Source organism: Sander lucioperca, chromosome 11 (genome assembly GCF_008315115.2).
Source record: "Sander lucioperca isolate FBNREF2018 chromosome 11, SLUC_FBN_1.2, whole genome shotgun sequence".
Taxonomy (NCBI): domain Eukaryota; kingdom Metazoa; phylum Chordata; class Actinopteri; order Perciformes; family Percidae; genus Sander; species Sander lucioperca.
Genome location: NC_050183.1, coordinates 27,209,760 through 27,229,395, shown reverse-complemented (window position 1 = coordinate 27,229,395; position 19,636 = coordinate 27,209,760). Strand labels below are relative to the sequence as shown.

The window sequence follows — 19,636 nt, the reverse complement described above, 5'->3', positions numbered from 1 at the left end:
GAGATATACACCGTCTCACATGGATTTAGTCATCTTCCTCTTTTATCGATTATCATCATCACTGCATTATCTATTCACACACAGGCACACAGCAGGGCTGGTTAAGTTTATTACTGCTAATATGATTAGTAGCAATTTTGAAAATTGATTGACTGTTGAAGTAATTTATCAAGTAAATATTGACATTTGCTCAGAGAGAATCAAACTCAAGATGTAACATTAGGCTCGAATTTCTGACGGACATTTTTCTCATTTCTAAAGGCTTAAGGCAACAAAAAAACGTTAATTGTAGCACTAAAAAATCCCTACGCTCTCCATTACAAACGGCACAGGGCTTCTGTCTTTTTCAGCTTACTGCGTATGTGACTGACTGCCACATCTGTCCTTCTGATATCACGGGCCTGCTTGCCTTTAAATTACATTCTGTACATGCATGAGCGAGCAGCATTTTAGCAGTTGCTCAACTTGTCATTTGTTAAGGACTAAACTGAAGTCTGGAGATGTGTGTGTGTTGCATATTTCTGACAGTTATTGAATGTATAAAATGCTGGTTGTGTGGGAAAAGAAATGGCACATATATGTACGGTATGCACAGCATCTTTGAAATACATGAAGGCGGAAAATACTCCTGTGAGACGTTGTATATCTGTACTTTAACACTGAATGCGTATGAGTATTATGACCCTACTGCCTCTCTGGGTTCATTCATCTTCTACAATCTATTCAAAATCAGGATAAAACTCTACGTCGATGCAGTGCTTAAATAATACAACTACAGTGCCTAAAAAACAATCTCTCAAAAATAAATATGGCTCTGATATCTAAATAATAATCACCTTCTATGGTGCATAGTGTTATTTGGTATACCTTCGTCAACCTTTTCAGCTACGCAATATGATTGTAATAAAAATATAATATACATGGATAACAAAAGCTGTTTCTTTACAAACCATATCATATAAAACCTGAAATTAAATTGGATCGCTCAGAACACAGATTTAATGTAATTTTTAACAACCAGCGCCTTGTTGAAAATATAAGACAAGAAGCAAAACTGACCTCCGATCAGCGTCTGGGGCAAACTCAGCAGGATTTCCCATCATTAAGTGTTATGGTGGGTGATGGCATTTCAGCAGTTGATAATAGACTGAATATATTTGTGGGAGGAGTGACTGAGAGCTGTGACCTGCTGCCGCTCACTTTGCTGGTCTTTACTAATCCGACTTTCTGAACAAAACAAAACAGGATTCCTCTCTATGTCTCCTTAATCTGAGGTGACAGTGAGCTTTTTAGCCTTACAGTCCAATACAACTAGAACAGAGATGGAGAGGAGACAGAGAGAGGAAGTCGCTCCAGACATCTACACTCCCTACATCCCAGATCAGCGATTTGCCTAGAAACCCCACTGACATCCAGATTACAGCGAGGTCAGGAGTGGACGGGTCTCAGCGCGCCAGCGTGGTGATCAGACTGGCGCACATTTCGAAGAAGTCCATGGTGTGTGATCCCTGGCGGGGAGAGAGTAGAGGGGAGCTACCGGACAGGGACCCAGGGAGGGAGGAGCTGAGCTGGGGCAGATCAAACGCCGGGCTGGCCGAGTCGATGCTCAGTCTGGGTCTGTGGAGACCGGCTGTGGAGCCCGACCGCTGGGGAGTGGACGACCCCGACTTAAAGCCCACCGCCTCCATGATGTCATCTGTGGGGGTCACACGAGCAGAGGAATGTAGCGTCAGCATTCAACAGAGGAGTCGTTCATGACATTAATGTGTTTTATATAGTTTTTCTATAATTATATAAGAATTTTGCCACCCACCACCAAAGTAAAGTCTTTTTAGTTGGTCTGTTGAATTTTTATTTTGCATGTGCATTAAAGCTAAAGTGCGTAGTTTCTGTCACCCCCATTAGGAATTCTAAGTAATGACAATTGTTGTTGCATCCACATGACACAAGCCTTCCGTGATGGCCCACCACCCCCACCCCTCCTCCACGCAGTTGCTTGTAACCGAGGAGAACACGGAGGATTAAAAAAACATGACACTCTTCAAAAGAGGTCATTATCTTCACTTCTGCGCGCAAATGTCGCCGGACGACACCATTTTGTGAACATAGCCATCCTGAGAAATACAGAGAGAGTTGTGTGGAGCTGATGGTCTTAATTAGCTTTGTATCAACTCATTTGGCGTTGGCTTGAATGTAACGGACGTTCATTAAAGGTGCTCTAAGCGATGTTGGGTGAAGTATTTTCAAACAAAACGAGGCTAGCTCGTCCCTCCCTCCTCCTCATCCCGTCCCCTCCCTTCCGTGCTTCCGCACATGAACCCCCCAACCCCCACCCCCACCCCCAAATCCTTCTTGTCGGTTATTGGCTGGAAGACTGTTTGTTATGTTTGGTGGTGCAGGTTGGCGCAGTTAGTTTTTGTTGGCGTTTGTGGAGCCTGGGCTGTCTACAGTGTGTTCAGGGGACAGGCAGCTCGTGGATAGTGAGGAGATGTTTGCTGTATGTGACAAAAAATGTTGTAGCCTAAAAAAGCGTGACATCACTTAGAGCACCTTTAATAGAAATAGTCACACACTATAGCTTTAATAAATCAAATGACTGAATTCAGTATAAATTCCAACAAACTACTGTTAGGTTAATATAAATTACTTAGAGTACTGGCACTGCAAATGCATTAGCGCTATCACCAACTTTACACCTACACTAATGTAGAGCCATGTACATCAACAGAAAAAAATGAAACAAATATTTTTTTATGATGAAATGTGCTTTGCATTGTTAGAAATGTTGTGTAATCAGTGTTTGTCCGTCACTAACCATCGATGCTCTTGAAGTCGAGGAGGTAGGATCTGCTGTCCACCTGGTACAGCTGCAGGCTCATTTTCACCAAGGTTCCCGTCACCGGATTCTTCCTCCGCACTCGCAGGTGATACGGGTTCACCACCTACAACGCAAAATAACAGACAATCTAGTTCGTATGTAGACCTATGTGTAACCCCTATTCTCCACCCGGCGTGTCTGCGCTGCGTTCCGGAGGCGTCGCAGCCCCCCCGTGAGCAATCGCGGCCATTCGAGTCAATGCTTGATATTCCACCAGCCGCGTCCCAGAAGCGTGCGTGAAGCGGCTCTCCGCTCCGCTAAAGATACACGCCAGGTCTATTTTCACGCGAGCCGCAGGGCTTTCCAACAGCCGGGCAGGAAGTTAAACAGCGAGAGCCGCCCCCCCAATATCGTATACGTCTACTCTATAACACCATGGACGACGAGAGATTCATCTTGGAGGTGGAAAAACACAATAAGACATCACAGATCTTTTTTATAAGGACAATGCCAGAAAAGAGAAGGCATTGAGATTAATTGCAGGAGTGCTTGGGAGTTAAACACTCGATTGTTCTTTCAAGTACTTGTAGAGACAATAAAATCTGGCTTCAAAAAGCTTCTGAGACGCTCCCGTTGTGGTGTGGCGCGTGGCGGAGGACGGAGCAAAACCGCGGCGCAGCCGGAACGCAGCACAGTGGAAATTAAGGGTAAGACGTGTCCTATTACCTTCCAGTCAAAGCTAAGTTGTCTCATAGCCCTGTACACTTCAGCCATGATGTCATAGGGTCTGCTCTGACTCCTGATACCCAGGTGCCATTTGGCCTTCTTCACTGCCAGCGGTTTGGGCCGGGTGGTGTTGAGAGCATCCAGAGGACAACGAGATTTGGGGCTGTCAGCCAGGAGCGGAGGCATCCTCTCTGGGTGGGGTTTAACTCCGGGGGGCAGCAGCATGCCCTCTTCTATGAAGGAGCCCTGGGGAGGACTGGAGGCCAGGTAGAACTCGCTGGCCTGGGTCATGATGCGCCGGTTGTCTATTATGAGGTGATAGGCTACTGCCAGCTGATCCTGCATGGACAGAGGGACGATGGAAAGTCAACTGAAGGACTAAGCTAACGACCGACATTCAGATTATTGAAACCAACAACAACTTGATCGAAAACAGCCACAAAAGCAGAGCGGAAAGGCTAGCGGCAACTACAGAACCTCTAACTTCATCAAAAAAAACTGGTCACTCGTCTTGTCACAGTTCGACTGCAAAGTGCAAACGTAATCTTGTGGGGTATGACTTTAATGTTACAACAGTCACAGTTTATTAAACAGAGGAAATACTCATTCATTCCTTTAGAAATTGTGAATGTGTACCTGTGGATCCCCGCTGTAAAGGCTGGACACAACCTCCGACTCAGTGCACTCAAACTTCTCACACACTTCCCTGACGGCCTCCTCGTCCAGGACTGAAGCATCGTAGGACGGGTCCTCAGGGAATAGGTAGCCTGGCAGGTCCTGCTTAAACCACTCATCTTCCCTGACAGAGGAGAGAATAATCAGTCAAAGTTAAAACTCTTAACTATAAAACCAAACCTCACAGTGATATAGGTCGGCGATTTATCTGAAAATGTCACAGCATGTGATGTGTATGTGATGAGTATGTGATGTAAACTTGCATGAAGTCAAACTGGTGTCAAACACAGAAGTGTGTTTGTGTAATGACACTTCAGATGGGGGCCCTTTAAAGCATACCTGCCAACATTTGGTTTTCAAAATCTGGGAGATTTGTACGGGGCAAGGCGGCGCTGGGTTATGTCATTTTTCCCGCCGTGCGCTACATTAAAATCAATGCGTCACACCTTACAAAAAGCGTGGAGGTTGTCGATATGACTAGGTAAGATGCATGTAGATTGTTGCGCCCAACGCTGTTGAAATTTACTGCTATATTTCGATTTCTTTGCGGGAACACCGCCTTCACCTGCCATTTCTATTGGTTCGCTTTCGGGTCTGAACTTTCCGCGAAGCTTGCGCAGAGATCAACTGCACAACTGGATTATAGGTTGCCAGGTTGAGGTGACAAACGGGCTGAAAATCATATATATGGTGTGTGGATTGTGTGAACAGGATGCGTTTCATACAAGATCTGGCAACTGGTCAACATTAGACAAACATATTGGTCCGATTATTTATAAAGGAGTTTGGGCCATGCAAATTACGGAAGTTTCCTGGGAGAAATAACAAACTGGGAGGGGTCCGGGAGATAGGGCATGTCTAGTATGGTCCAGGGTAGCGCACGGCTAATTCACAGGTGTTAGCTTCCTGTTGCCGACTCTTGTAAAAACAACGCTAAAGTAAATAGTTAAAACAATAAACTGCTAGAAAGGTAAGAAGTTATACTTTAGTTTGACACCATTCAATTAACTGAAAACATTACAAGATCATTTATATTAGTATTTAACCAGATATTATGATAGAACATGTCAAAAAGTGTTCCAGTGTGGACACAGGAGGGGACACACTACTGAACATACTGTAAGTCAATGCAACACTTCACAATGATTTATCATGTGTGACCATGGCAAAAAATCAACAGGAAAAAAAGAATGAAAAGAGTTAAAAAAAAGAGAGAAGATGTTTGGGGGCACCTGATGTCTTTGATGGTGGCTCTCTTCAGAGGGTCCACCTGCAGCATGAGCATGAGCAGCGAGGCCACTGAGCGAGGCAGGTACTCTGGCATGTAGAAGACGCCGCCTCTGATCTTCTTAAACAGCGTGGGGACGTGCTCGTCATCAAAGGGCAGAGTGCCGCACAGCAGGGCGTACAGGATCACGCCACAGCTCCAGATGTCCACCTCTGGGCCTGCATAGAGCCTGACCGAGTGATCAGAAGATTTGACAGACAAAAAGATCCACGTACAATGTGTCACTCTTGTAGATCCACCAGAAAAGCAGGAAGCACTGTTATAACTTGGTGACACATTCTTTGCAATGGTAGCACAGTTTTACGCTGATTTACAGTTTAGATTCTCTGCCCGAGCCCGAACTTGACCCGATCCGACCCACGGGTCTGGTCGGGCCGATATTTCCGGCCACTATCCTCGGGCCGGGCCCTTAATCAAGCATTTGTGTTTTTTTAATCATTACTTTATTTGCCTTATTCGGTGGGGAGAAAGCTATGCCTCTCCAGCTTCTCCCGTAGCTCTGGGTGTATGTCCTCTACATTGACTTGAGTGTGAGGTAAACTGTGCTAAATCGTGTCTCCCCCATCTGTAGCACTGTTTCACTTTGCACAACCAGGCCAGATTGTTTCAGATGTCTCACGAGTCCTTTAGCAGCAGATTTGGTCTCTCCTATATCCGGCGCGTTGTCGGCTAGTGCGTCGGCATGCAGACCTTGGTGAAGGACTATTAATTAGGTGATTGAGACAAGAAAGTCTCCTATATGGTTAATGAAGGTCAGTTATAACGGCCCACGTATTAAAAAATTGCCCAGTCCTTAAAAAAAGGACTGGGCGATATGACAATATATAGTCAAAAAGAAATAAAATGTCCATCGTATATTTTTCTATATCTTTTCTATCGCAATGTCGAAAAAAACAGCAGCTGATCTGCATTTAAGCAATATTTACGTCATTCTGACGTTACTTTATGTTCTGATCTTTGCACATTCATTTTGCACTGAAGTTCTTAATACAATGAGAAGACACTCGATACTTTTCATTAGTAAATGATTTAATTCACACAGGAGTATACTGTGTAAATTTCATATACATTTATTATATTGTGATATTTATCGTTATTGAGATTTGAAATTAACCAATATTGGGGATTGAAGATTTTGACCATGTCGTCAAGCCCTATTTTATGAAGAAGCAAATGCATTCAACAGGTTTTTTTTAGACCTCGAGCATACACGCAGTGCGTTTCAGTGAGTAATAGTGACGTAAAAATAGCTTTTCTTTGTTTACAAGAAACCTCTACAGGGCACCTTTAAAGTTTGTTTTCTGTCAGGTTGGGTTTTTGTCAGTGTCAAGTCCAAAACTATTTTGTTCCTAAAGCCATACAAATAATGGTGATTAAATAATGGTCCTCTAGATATAAATCATTTTGATTATCATTGCAGCCTTGATCTCACACACACACACACACACACACACACACACACACACACACACACGCACGCACACACACACACACACACACACACACACACACACACACACACACACAGATTTGTGGCACTACCTTTGTGGGGACCCACCATTGACATAATGCATTCCCTAGTCCCTTACCCTAACCTTAACCATCACAACTAAATGCCTAACCTTAACCCTTACCCTTACCCTAACCATAACCTAATTCTAACCCTAATCCTAAAACCAAGTCTTAACCCTCAAACAGCCCTTTAAACTTGTGGGGTCCAGCATTTTGGCCCCACAAAGCTGTCGGGACCCCACAAGTATACTGTATTCCCGGTTTTTGGACCCCACAAATATAGTTAAACAAGAACACACACACACACACACACACACACCTTCCTGAGATGACCTCTGGAGCAGCATAGTTGGGTGAGCCACAGCTCGTCCGTAGAAACTCTCCATCTGACATCATGTTTGACAGACCTGTAGGCCAAACACAAGACATATAACCACCCTTCAGTCTTAACTGGGACAGTAACACAGACTAATGAAACAATCCTCTATGGTCATATTATTGCTATTGATTCTTTGGTTAAATTGAACACGGCCGGGGCACAGGGAGGGTGAGAGCAATACACTGGGGATACCGCTGATAGCTTTATCCTCCTTTACCCACCAAGACTCTAAGCTCTAAACACAAAGCTCATCTAATTGGATGAGCCTCTCTCTCTGCCTGCCAGCGCCTCGGCCAAACGCTAAACACCAGACGCTCTGCGATGTGCTGACCTTCCCTTCATCTTTTATCCCTGTTCCTTTAGCACTTCCTCTCACTGCTCACCAGTGTCTGTTGCTCTCAGCCAAAACACTTCTCCTGCTGCGCCCCCACGAACCCTTCCCTATCAGATGACACTGGGCCTCAAGGCCTTCTGCCAGAAAAGATATGAGACCCTGTGGTTGCTAGGGGACCTCTCCCCCCACCCTGCCCACTCTGCGGTGCACAAGGGCCTTCCTGTGTTTGTGGAAATGTTTCTCTCTTTCATGGTCGTATTGCATAAGGCGCAATCTCTTAAACCATCGGCTAGAACAATTATGCCCCAACCGATTAGAAACTGAGCTCTGTGAGAAATTAATTTCCATTTAATAATGAGGTTAACAGGTGCATGATGGTGATTTCACACTTTTCTACAAGTGCATAATTACGCTTTGTCCTGTAACTCTGCAACAAATGTTCACTTGCCTCTAATCAAACTGAACAATTACTTGGTAATTCCACTCAGCTCTGCCACAAACTCTGCCTCTTTGTCTTTCTAACCCACCCCACGCCCCCACGCCCCAACCCAAGAACATATTCTGTTAAAATTTCTCTCTTCTTATATTCCCTAACAGTGCTTCTGCCAAGCCAATCCTTCTGTCTCGCCCTCTAAGTGTAACTCTGTTATCTGGGGATCCTACCGAAGTCGGCTATCTTGGCGTTCTTGCTGGCATCCAGCAGGACGTTCTCAGGTTTGAGGTCTCTGTGGACCACCATGTGCCTGTGGCAGTAGTCCACAGCTGAAATAATCTGCTGGAAAAGACGGCGAGCTTCTGTGTCTTCCACCTGAAAGACATACGATATAAATGGACATGATTTGGACAGTGGCTGTACTTTAGTAGTATTTCTCTGATTGTGTGGAAAGAACGGTGGATAATGTGGTGTCTTGTTTAGAGCAAATGTATCATGTTCAGGGTTGGTCATGAGGTTGCTATGGCTCAGGGCCCAGTTAAAGTTCAAGTAGGATTATTTCGATTACAGTCAAAATAAAGAGAGTCCCCAGAACGAGTCGTCTCTTTGTAGCTGTCAGTGTCTGTCTTGAACATGTGTGTGTGTTTGTGTGGAACACCATGCTTCACTCAAGGTTTAAATCTAAAAAAATCCTGTGAACTTTAAATGTGAGGAAAACATTCAAATTACCACTGACAGAAAGGTGGGGCAGTGATGGTGTATGGGAACACTGTTGTCAAAACACATTTTTATGACTCATACACTTTAAATCATATCACTTGGAAGTTTACAACAGTAGTTGGAAGGAGTAAAAAGTAAATATTTTGGTGCAAAATATATTTGAGGGGTATAATTGCAGTGTTAATAATATGCATAAAGACAGTGTTTTGATACAGAGTAAGAACTAGTGTTCATTTCGTCAGACGAGACGAGACTAACAACCTTTTTTTCCCATGACTAAGACGAGACGATGATGCGACTGCACCAATGTCCAAAAACTCTGACTAAGACTAAATTAACATGCATTATTGTTGACGAAAAAAGACGAGACTTCAATGTTTTGCATAAAATAAAAACTAAGATAAAATCTCTCCTCATTTTCGTCTACTATCGTCTCTACTTTTTCATCATGAGATAGAATATTCAGGCACGTCACGGGCAACCGAAGCATCGCTGCATGTGCCGCTAGTTAACACTAAACTTGACAGCAGGTTACGTTAGCCTAGTGTTAGCTAGTAGCTGGATTAAACTAGACGAGTAGAAATGCTGACAGCTTAACGGTGTAAAGTGTGACTGTATTTCACTGTAAAGGATTCCAACAGCGGGACGGAGCAGTCACCACCTGCCGTTGTCAGAAAAACAACACAGGACGCACTTCACTTGAAACTGGTAAGCCTCGTGGTGCATTCAAAGTTATTGTAAAATACCCTTTTCCTATCTAGTGGACGTTCAGCATTTCACCAGTGAAATAAGTAATTGTTATAAGTTATTATTACATATTACATATTATAAATAAATAATTTTATGTTCTATTCTCTTTTGACTAAAACTAGACTAAAATGAAGAGACTTTTAGTCGACTGAAACTTGACTTGCAAAAAAAGATATGTGAATGACTAAATATGAATAAAACTAACAAGGACATTTGGCACAAGACTAAGACTAAGACTAAATTAAACATAGGTGACAACATTAACACTAGTAAGAACAAATTCATAAAGTCATGAAGGAAGAAAATTAGCTCATACAACTTATCCTAAATGAAACTATTTGTAAAGCAACATAAGAAATACAAATCCTAACATGTAACAGTATGTTTATGACCGCTAAAGTCAAGGAAACGCCAACATCAGTCTTACTTGGTCACCGCACCTGCCGAGTATTCAATTAAAAAATAATAAATTTGGTAATTACCTGGTGTTTAGTAGAAGGTGGTCATACACTGTTACCACCTCAGACACGGCGTTGCAGTGCCATTACTGATTATCCTATTTGAGCTGTGGTTACCAGTGAACTATTTCTTTATTTTAAGATTATTTTTTGGGCTTTTCCACCTTTAATTTTGACAGGACAGCTAGGTGAGAAAAGGGGGAAGGCATGCAGGAAATTGTCACAGGTCGGATTCAAACCCTGGACCTCTGCGTCGAGGCATAAACCTCTCAGTATATGTGCGCCTGCTCTACCCACTGAGCCAACCCGGCCACACCAGTGAACTATTTCTGATGATGCAGTGACCACTACAACCTAGTGGATAAGGACTATGGGGCTAATACCAGTCAGTTAAACAGATGAAATGTCTTACCCGTCCATGTTTGCAGATGTAGTCAAACAGCTCACCTCCAGACACATACTCCATGACCATGAAGAAATCTGTGGGTGTACTAATCACCTGGTACCTAAAACACAAACATATGTTTGTATTGACACAAACGTACTGCACTGTAATTAAAGTGCTCATATTATGCTCATTTTCAGGTTCATAATTGTATTTAGAGGTTGCACCAGAATAGGTTTATGTGGTTTAATTTTCAGAAAACACCATATATTTGTTGTACTGCACATTGCTGCAGCTCCTCTTTTCACCCTGTGTGTTGAGCTCTCTGTTTTAGCTACAGAGTGAGGCATCACACTTCTGTACCATCTTTGTTGGGAGTCGCACATGCTCTCTAAGTACTGCTAGCTAGTTGCAGAGTATGAGGGAGTGCCACGCTAGCAGCTAGGCGAGCATTATAACATGTGTTACAAATAGAGTGCGGCCCGCGTCCGATAGGCATTAAGATATTTATGTCCGAGCCCGACCCGAGCCCGACCCGAGCCCGACACAGTTAAAATCAAATATTTTTCCTCATACTAATGACACATTATTAAACAACTGTAGGAAGGCATTTGGAAATCAACAGATGAGCGCATCAGCGCACACAGGGCAACAAGCGCACGTTAACACAGGCACGCACCTACATAATAAGCTTTTTTAAATTTAAAATGTTCAATGCCTTATCGCACTGATCTGACCGAGCCCGACCCGAACCCGAACATCATTTCTAAATATCTGTCCGAACCCGGCCCGGCCCGTCGGGTACCGTCGGGCTCGGTTCGGCTATCCATCCTCTAGTTAAAAAGTGACCACGTGTGTCTCTGAAGTAAAGGCTGGACTACAATAGAGCTGTTTGGAGCAGTTTGTGAACAGTGTTTTCTGTTGGAGATGGTAAGTCCCTTTGGGGTGGACTTTGGGCTTTTTCACTTTGTAAACCTACAACGTGCACAAAAAAGATATATAACACAATAAAGGAAAGGGAAAAAGCCAAAAAGCATAATATGAGCACTTTAACACTTCAGCCTCTTTTACATCCTATCCCTAAATTTGAATATGAGTATAAACACACCAATAGGCTTTTATCTCATCTCTAAAACAAATGTATTTACTTAAAAACATGCACAGAATAAATATGCACAAACCAACACACACAAAGGTGAGGCAAAGCTGTGATGTATGGCTGCTGAGTGTAGGCATTAGTTTCATAAAGGTCAGGTATATTAAAATGCAGGGCCAATCTCATGAATGGTTGCTCTTGTGAGATTCGGCACTTCATCATAATCTACTTCATTCCTGTAGAGCCAGGTGTAGCGCAACACAGCCGGCACCGCGGGAGAAATAAACAAACCAAATAATTTCTTTCTCTTTCACACACACTTTCTCTCACACACACACACACACACACACACACTAGGAAATCTAAACAGTAAGAGAACTTGAGGGAAATGTTAAGACATGTCTTCTAATTCATTTTATTTCATGCTGGTTTTACAAACAGGGCCAATATATCGCACAGTCTACTTTGCTCAGTCCAGCAGTGTCCATGCATGCAGAATGTGTTTGTGCCAGTGTTTGTTAATGTATATGTTGGTGACAGAGTGGTCCACGGCGCTCAAGCTCACGTCCTAAGAGCTCACATATCTGCTTACAGTGTGACAGTGGACTAACCCTAACCTAAAAATAACACACAGATTGTTGAGAGAGACAGAGAAAGACATGGACTGACAAGGAGAAAGAGGCCATGGACACAGAAGGAAAGGGAAAGAAGGAGCCAAGACACCTGTATGAGAGAGAGAATTTAGTCATGATGTAGGAACTACAGCATCTATCATCTTAACTGGATAGTTAAACTGATCAGTGTGTGTGTGTGTGTGTGTGTGTGTGTGTGTGTTTTTTGGTGTATTTGTGTTTTCTACCTCCTGGGAGCCCTGTGGGCATGCTCAGTACAGCGTAGCTGTAGTAAACAAACAGGAAGTCACAAAGCATGCCACAACAGAGGGAACACAAAACAGCAAAAGGCTCACATTACAACAGCAACTAAAAGAGCCCATTTATCTCTCTGTGTCAGCACAGAGTCTTAAAATCTGATAGAAGAATATGTTGTCTTCTCTCCACTTACAGCTTGATAATATGTGGATGTCTGAACAGTTTGAGGTTCTGGATCTCTCGTTTGATCTTCCCAACAACATCGAGACTGCGGATCTTCTGTCTGTTTAGGATCTTTACAGCCACTTTATGGCCTGTCAACTGATGCTCGCCAACTGAAAACAAAAGAATACAGAGATGAAGCAGATGAAATACACAGATGGTAAAACCACATAGGGGCTCATACACAAGACAGTTAGGAACAATAATAATAATATTAATAAGCTTTATTTGTATAGCACCTTTCATACACAAAGTGCAGCTCAAAGTGCTTTACATTTGGAACATTTAACACAATAGAGAATAAAATAGTAATAAAAATAATACAACTCGAGGCTAGCGCATCATGTTGTTGGAGAAAAGTCAATCAATAAATTTGCCAAAAATAAACCGAACTCACAATATTCTTCAACCAAACACATGAACACATCTAGAAATAAATTAAAATATAAATGACAACAGTCATTGATGCATATAGTAACATTCAGTTACACAACACAAGATAAACAACAACAAAAAAAAAGTTAGTCAAAAGCTCTCATATATAGGTATGTTTTTAGGTATTTTTTAAAAAATATTCACTGAGCTCGCTTGTCTGATGTACAGAGGCAGGGTGTTCCATAGCTTTGGTGCATAGTGGATAAAAGCAGCTTCTCCACTCAGCTTTTAGAGCACTTTGGGTATAATTAAAAAGAAAAAGATATATGGATGCCTAAAGGGAGGCAGAAAGTGGCACTAATGGGTTAAAGTTGGATTTGGATTATCTGTTGCACAGCAGGCTTCGACATAACAGTAAATTATTATTATTATTATTATTATGCTTTTTTAGTGTTTGCCCTACTGCAGCCCTTATCTGCTTGTTTAGGGTGTTGGAGCTATTTGCATGCCTGAGACTCTGAAGCCACGTTGTTATTATAGCTGCCAACCCCTACAACAGTTTGACTACAAACACCAGTTATAAAGCATTAATACCAATGGTGGATGGACTGTTTTACCCTAAAACAACCACTCCCATTAGTGAAAGCATTGTCATTAACTACATTTAATTCAATTCGGTATTAAAATAATATGAATTAAGACTGAATTTTTGCATGGATTTTACTACTTGCTAGGATGCAAAAAATGATTTTCCCTCATGCAGACTTTACGGCCGCTTACAAATGTAGCCATGACTGGAGGTGGGTTAGGTTACCCCCGCTACGCTAATATACATCCCTCAAACTACGCACACAAGAAACCGGCTGGCGGACCGTGAGCACTGGGCTTAAAGCTTACAAGGTCACGCAGAGTGCCCGAAAACTAGCTAAGAAAACTGATATAATATCCTGTGATAGGCCCCCTCCAGTAAAACTTTACGCCTGTAAAACGTGTTCCTGACTTAGTAGGCACTTAACAGGCTAACACTGGCTGGCAATGGGATAACATATGGGACTAACGTTAGCTACACCGTTCAAAACATTTTGTCAGTTAACATTAAACCCACACGGTGGGTTTCGGTCAAGCTGTAAGCTTCACAGACGTCCTTTACCGCAAGACGGGGAAAAGACATCTGACATAAACTCCTCAACGTTTAACGTTATCGTTATACGATAATAATGTGAGTATGACTGTGCATAACGTTAGCTGTTGTAAATTACGCCAGGTAATTTCACCTGTCATAGCTGATAACGGTAGCTACAGAGCGGGCTTCGGTGAAAGAATTTGACTTTCAAGCTGGCGGATTCTCGTAGCATATTTACGCTTTAAATCCCTTCTGTAGCTGCTGGTAAACCACCCAGCTACGCAAACGGCAAACTGCACTGACCGCAAGTCTATCACTGTCAAGTTGAGGGGGGAGACACGGCGACTAAACGTTACTTCATATGACTCCAACTGAAACAGGCAAACACATTAAGATCGGTATGACACAAAAGCATATGACTTAACTCTTCACTTTCCCGAATGTTCCCACTCCGAGCGTGTCGCCGAGGATATAATGGCCAATTTTTACCCTGCCTTCGTTTTTCTGCTGTTGCCGCTCTGCCATCTTCTCCGTTACAGACGTTTGGGCTCGCTCGGTGCGGCGGGTGTGCTGCCTGCCTGCCTATGGAGCGCACGGAGGGGCGGGGCACTTGACTTGTTCTGTCACTGCGAGAGAAGGGAAAAAGCACCGAAGACTCGACCCCGTTAAACGCGCACTGTCACAGGTGTATGGTAGGCAGGCACTGTTAGGCTATAGCAAAAATAAACTGCTTTTCTGAAGGGCCATATGGTATACGTAGCCGGCTGTGTGGCATAACCGGGATTATCTCTCCAAGAGCCCAACGGCCTCTGCCATCTCACCTGTACGGGACGTGTACTGTGCGTCTCCCACTGACCCAGTGTTGTGTCAAGTTTTGCACCCTTGTCAATTAAAAACGTTTCCCTGCTATACCAGAGTGATACCCAAAACCAGTGGTGTAGTCTACGTGATACGCAGGTATAGTATACTCACTAAGAAAGCTCCAGGATTTCCATATACCCACTTAAAACAACATACTTTCCATCATATTTTTGACATATTTTGAATTGTCATGTGTTTTTTTTCTTTGCATAGGCTAAATAAAGGTATTTCAGCTGTGAATTGGTGCATAAAAGTGTATCAAAATGCAGGAAATGAAGTCTTTGACGCTCAAAATTTCAGTGGGGGAGGACACCCAGACACCACCCCCCCAGAGTCCCATTCTGGCCCATACATATACATTTACAGTACAGTATACCCACCAGGGGCGTCGGACTGGAGGGAAAAAGGGGACTGAGTACCCAGGGCCCTCATGTGAGGAGGGCCCAAAAAGATGCTAGAATGAATAGCTGTGGATGCGGGGAGAGGCCCATAGAAAATGCCTTTCTACAGGGCCCAGAATTTTGAGCTACACCCCTGATACCCAACACTATAGACTACGCCACTGCCCAATGTTGCATCGAAAACAGGTTTGTTTCACCCACAAAATAATGTAATGTTACCCTACTTTGTGAGCAACACAGTATGCATGATGTTGTTTTTTTTTGGTTAGGCTATAGCCTATGTCTGCTATATCATACGACTGTTCTGAAAGACATTTGCAAAATGTGAAAAGAAATGTTCACGGAGAAGCAATGCATGATTGTGTAATGTGTTTGTTTTGGTTTTGCATTAAAGTAGGCTATATGCGAGGCCTTCAGAGCAGTGTGTGCCCACTAGCCTGTATGGGCTATCAATATGGCCAGTCATAGTTTCAATGTTATTCTCACAAACCACAAAGAGGAGCATCTGATATTGTTTACATCCTCCCTGCAGTCATATCATATCACACAGTGTAGGCTAATTGTGTTGGCCCCTCTCTACCGTATCAGTCCCAAACGAGTCATATTTGATTTTAAAGCATAAAATGTTGTTGATCATCTTCCATAACTTTCTGTAACAGAATGGGCTGGTGAAAATAGGTCAAAAAAGTGAAATTAATGGATGGATGAATTGCAAACAAGATTAAGGCGAGTTGTTCATATTTAACCACTAGATGGCAGTGTAAGTTTAATTCATCAATATCTAGCATGCCTCTTGGAATTGTTCCTGCTGCTGTCTTGTGTGTCAGACAGCTCTATCCTTAATTCAAAAGCATTTGTGGAGCTGGCCTGGCACGTGAATGTTTTCTTATTAAAGTTCAAAAAGAAGCATTCAATCCTGTGCCTTTAAATTAATAAATAAATAAATAAGTGCTTGGTTTCACTGACCGGAGCAATCAAATTAGAGTTTTCACTGATACATCTGTATTTTTTTTTTCTAATACATACTTGTATTATATTTAGATTAAATACAATAAAAAGTTATTTTCCTGTCCAAGTCCCCATTACACATTTCCCCAGAATAATAATAATAATAATAATAATAATAATAATAATAATAATAATAATAATAATAATAATAATATATACTTTATTAATCCTGCAAGGGGAAATTACAAGGTTTTCACTCTGTTGTTATTACACACATTACACACAGGCCTGAATTACACAGACATGCTCAGTACCTCTACATGCACTAGAGGTGTTGAAATCAATCAAATAATTGATGCATCGAATCGTGAACATGGACGATGCTGCATCGATAATCGGCCGGGCCATAATCGATTATTTCTGTTTACAATTTAATGTAGGCCTAACAACCTTTCTGTTTACATATTCTGTTATGTTTTGCACATTCAGGAAGTGCCATGTGCTCAGTGCTGTAGTTTTATGTATCCAATTTATTTAGTATTAGAGCACTGCAGAATGTTTTGTTTTTGAAGCTTGAAAAGCTATGAATTAAATATCCTATATGGCTTTAATAGAATAATGTATTTAACGCATCGTGATATCAAATCGCTGACATCATAATCGAATCGGGAGATCATTGTAGATTCACACCTCTAACATGCACTAATGGAGAGATGTCAGAGTGAGGGAGCTGCCCATGGAAAGGTGCCCCGAGCAGTTGGGGGTTTGGTGCCTTGCTCAAGGTGAACTGGCACCTCTCCAGCTACCAGTCCTCCACAATACTTTGGTCCGTATGGGGACTTAAACCAGCAACCTCCGGTTCCCAACCCAACTCCCTACTGACTGAACTACGGCCACCCACAATGAATAATGCCGATAAAACGGATGAATTCTAAACGTCCGCATATTCTTTGAATGGGGACTGGCAGACTATGCATACAGTTTCACTATCCTATTGGTAAAATATACAAATACTATCAGCGTATTGTTTAGGACTTCTTTACTTGTAATTATTATTATTTCCATGGGCACAATTGTGCAGCAGAGTTTTAACATACGCCTTTTAAAAAGAACTGAGGAAACGTATTGTTAAAAATATTTATTGTTTAGTAAATATTTGCTTTAATTCTTCTTTTAGGATTAAAAAAGAGAGCCAATATATCTCCGTCTCCAACAGCATAACCACTGTGAAAACGCTCCTAACTAATACGACTCTAGTGCGCCTGTCGTACCTCGCGGAACCGCGGGGGGCGCTGCTCTCTGCCCCGCTCCTCGCCACCAGTCGGAGAAAGTTTTCCATGCAGGGATGGAGGTGATTACCCACCGCTAGCAGAGGGAAGAGGGCTGAGCCTTGAAGCTGCTAAAGGGGGAACTTGAAGAGAGCAGGGGGAGGAGGAGGAGAAGAAGGATTGATATAACAAGAGCTGCTGTCGATGCGCAGCGCAATTCTCACTCACTCCAAGTTCTTTGAACCAAGAGCGATAAAAAGGGGAGCGGGCTTTCCATTCATTTCGAGCGGAGGCAACTTTTCTTTCTTGAGTCCGTGGCGCGGGTCCGTTCACCAGATAATACTCAATACTATTTAAAAAAAAAGAAGAGAAAGAAAGAACTATTTGTAAAAGTGAACCACAAGACAACATCAGCAGATCTGAAACTTTTCGAGACCTCCGAGTTGGGAAGTTTGTTTCTCGTTGCATGACATATTTTTTTTTTTTTTTTTTTTTTTAAAAGGACTTGAGAACCTGACAGACTTTCTTCACCTAGCGCGTGGTGTGGGATTTTGAGCTGAATCGGGGGACTTCTCAAATGCAAAAGTACATGTATGAGAAAGCAATGGCACAAGAGACAAGGAACGGAGGAACCTCTACGTTAAATAACAACAACGGTGTTGACAACAGTAAGAAGAAGCTGCTAATAGCGCTCGACATCTTCTGCCTTCTACTTGGTAAGTCTATGAATACGTTTTAGGCTTTAAGGTCCGTATTATAATTTCAATTGTTTACTTTGTTGGTTAACATCAGCTGATTTGGACTCCACTGCCAGGAGTCAGTCAGTAGCCTATACTTTAAACTCTGGATTCACACACACAAAACAGCAGAAACAATAATTGAATATACAGGGCCCGCGCTTTCTAATGGTTGGCAGTAAAAGGCTTATCGTTTTAAAAGTATTGCCTGTTATCTGTCACCACAAGACAACTTAATCTGCAACATCCCCTTATCATCCAGTTCCAACACACCACCCCATGCCGGAGGAAGCGCGCGGCACAAAGCACTGACAATACTCAACATTTCAGGCTTTCGGATTGTTATACATACCCACTTTATACTGTACAATCTCACAATGAAACAAGCCAGACATGACATGTGCTGGCACAATAACGAATGTAGGTATCAATCAATACAAAAACAACTTTCTGCTGATTGACTTGACACACGTGTGTATGGCTACTCTCAGCTGAGACAGCAAGATGAAAATGTTGTCATTACATAATGTATTGATTGCATTTTCAAAGTCCACAGAGCATCACTGGGACCTGATCAATTGATGCTCCGGGTGCCTGCCAACATGCCTCAGGGCATTTAAATGTTTTGAAGTGTTGTAACCTGCCCTTTTTTAAAATAGCCCGTGGCACCCCTGCTGTGCCCTCCTAACCCTGTTCATCTGACCCTAAAAAACTCCCGAGGTGCCATTCCAGCCAGAGCTGTCTGTACATAGAGAGAGATGTTTTCTCAAAGTGTAATTGAGGTATTGATCCTCAGCTGATCAAAGTGTCACCGTGGTCTTTACTGCTCTGATTTTCTCCAACATGCAACTTGTTTGTGTGTGTGTGAGTTCCTAACTAACTTGTTATTCCGCTAGCGTCCCCGTCCAGATTCAGAGTGCAGTGTTTGTGTGTTGCTTTGATAGCTGGTTTGTTTTTTGGCTGTTGTCACTGTAGCCCAGTCCTTGTTTAGTTTCTAGCTCCAGTGGCCCCCCTTTCTCTTCTCTTTGTTTTCAATCCCTCCGTCTCTCCTTTCGCTCTTATAGAAAAGGATTATGGGAGTTGCGCTTTACTTCTACACATTCTCTCCCAGAACCCTGCAAATCCCTGGCCAGCTGCCCCGGATCACTCCACTTCAAATTACTTTCTCTCTCTCTCTCGCTCTCTGGCTCTCTATCTAGCCCTCTTTCTCCCTTTCTGACCAGGGGACTGCATGGAATAATTGCTTAAGCATGTGTTG

General features: G+C 42.7%; 2 protein-coding genes across 4 annotated transcripts in view; one reads left to right on the top strand and one right to left on the bottom strand.

Annotated features, from left to right (window-relative positions):
- Positions 1-979: 979 nt before the first annotated feature.
- prkaa2 (protein kinase, AMP-activated, alpha 2 catalytic subunit) lies at positions 980-14,885 on the bottom strand. Its single transcript, XM_031311843.2, has 10 exons — positions 14,589-14,885; positions 12,637-12,778; positions 10,506-10,599; positions 8,396-8,540; positions 7,339-7,426; positions 5,452-5,676; positions 4,181-4,343; positions 3,545-3,883; positions 2,816-2,942; positions 980-1,696 (listed from the first exon to the last, which is right to left on the bottom strand). Exons 1-10 carry the CDS (start codon positions 14,686-14,688, stop codon positions 1,446-1,448), a joined length of 1,674 nt encoding a protein of 557 aa, XP_031167703.1. The 5' UTR covers positions 14,689-14,885; the 3' UTR covers positions 980-1,445.
- Positions 14,886-17,724: 2,839 nt separating this feature from the next.
- Positions 17,725-19,636, top strand: part of plpp3 (phospholipid phosphatase 3) — a 32,576-nt gene continuing 30,664 nt past the window's right edge. For 2 of the 3 annotated variants that reach the window (XR_004898868.1, XM_031311845.2), the window contains exon 1: positions 17,727-18,357. Coding sequence is in view for 2 of the 3 variants with exons in the window: in XM_031311845.2 (XP_031167705.1) it covers positions 18,219-18,357 (139 nt within the window). In the remaining variant the exon portion in view is untranslated. Of the gene's footprint in view, positions 18,358-19,636 lie in introns of all 3 variants that reach the window. The other variant, XM_031311846.2, reaches the window with a different exon arrangement.

Excerpts from the sequence above, each read along its gene's own strand:
- prkaa2 (XM_031311843.2), bottom strand. The coding sequence starts at position 14,688 with ATGGCAGAGCGGCAACAGCAGAAAAACGAAGGCAGGGTAAAAATTGGC. Across the intron at positions 7,427-8,395 it reads CGCCAAGATAGCCGACTTCG|GTCTGTCAAACATGATGTCA; the intron begins GTAGGATCCCCA and ends TTTGGCCTACAG. Across the intron at positions 3,884-4,180 it reads TTTACAGCGGGGATCCACAG|GATCAGCTGGCAGTAGCCTA; the intron begins GTACACATTCAC and ends CTGTCCATGCAG.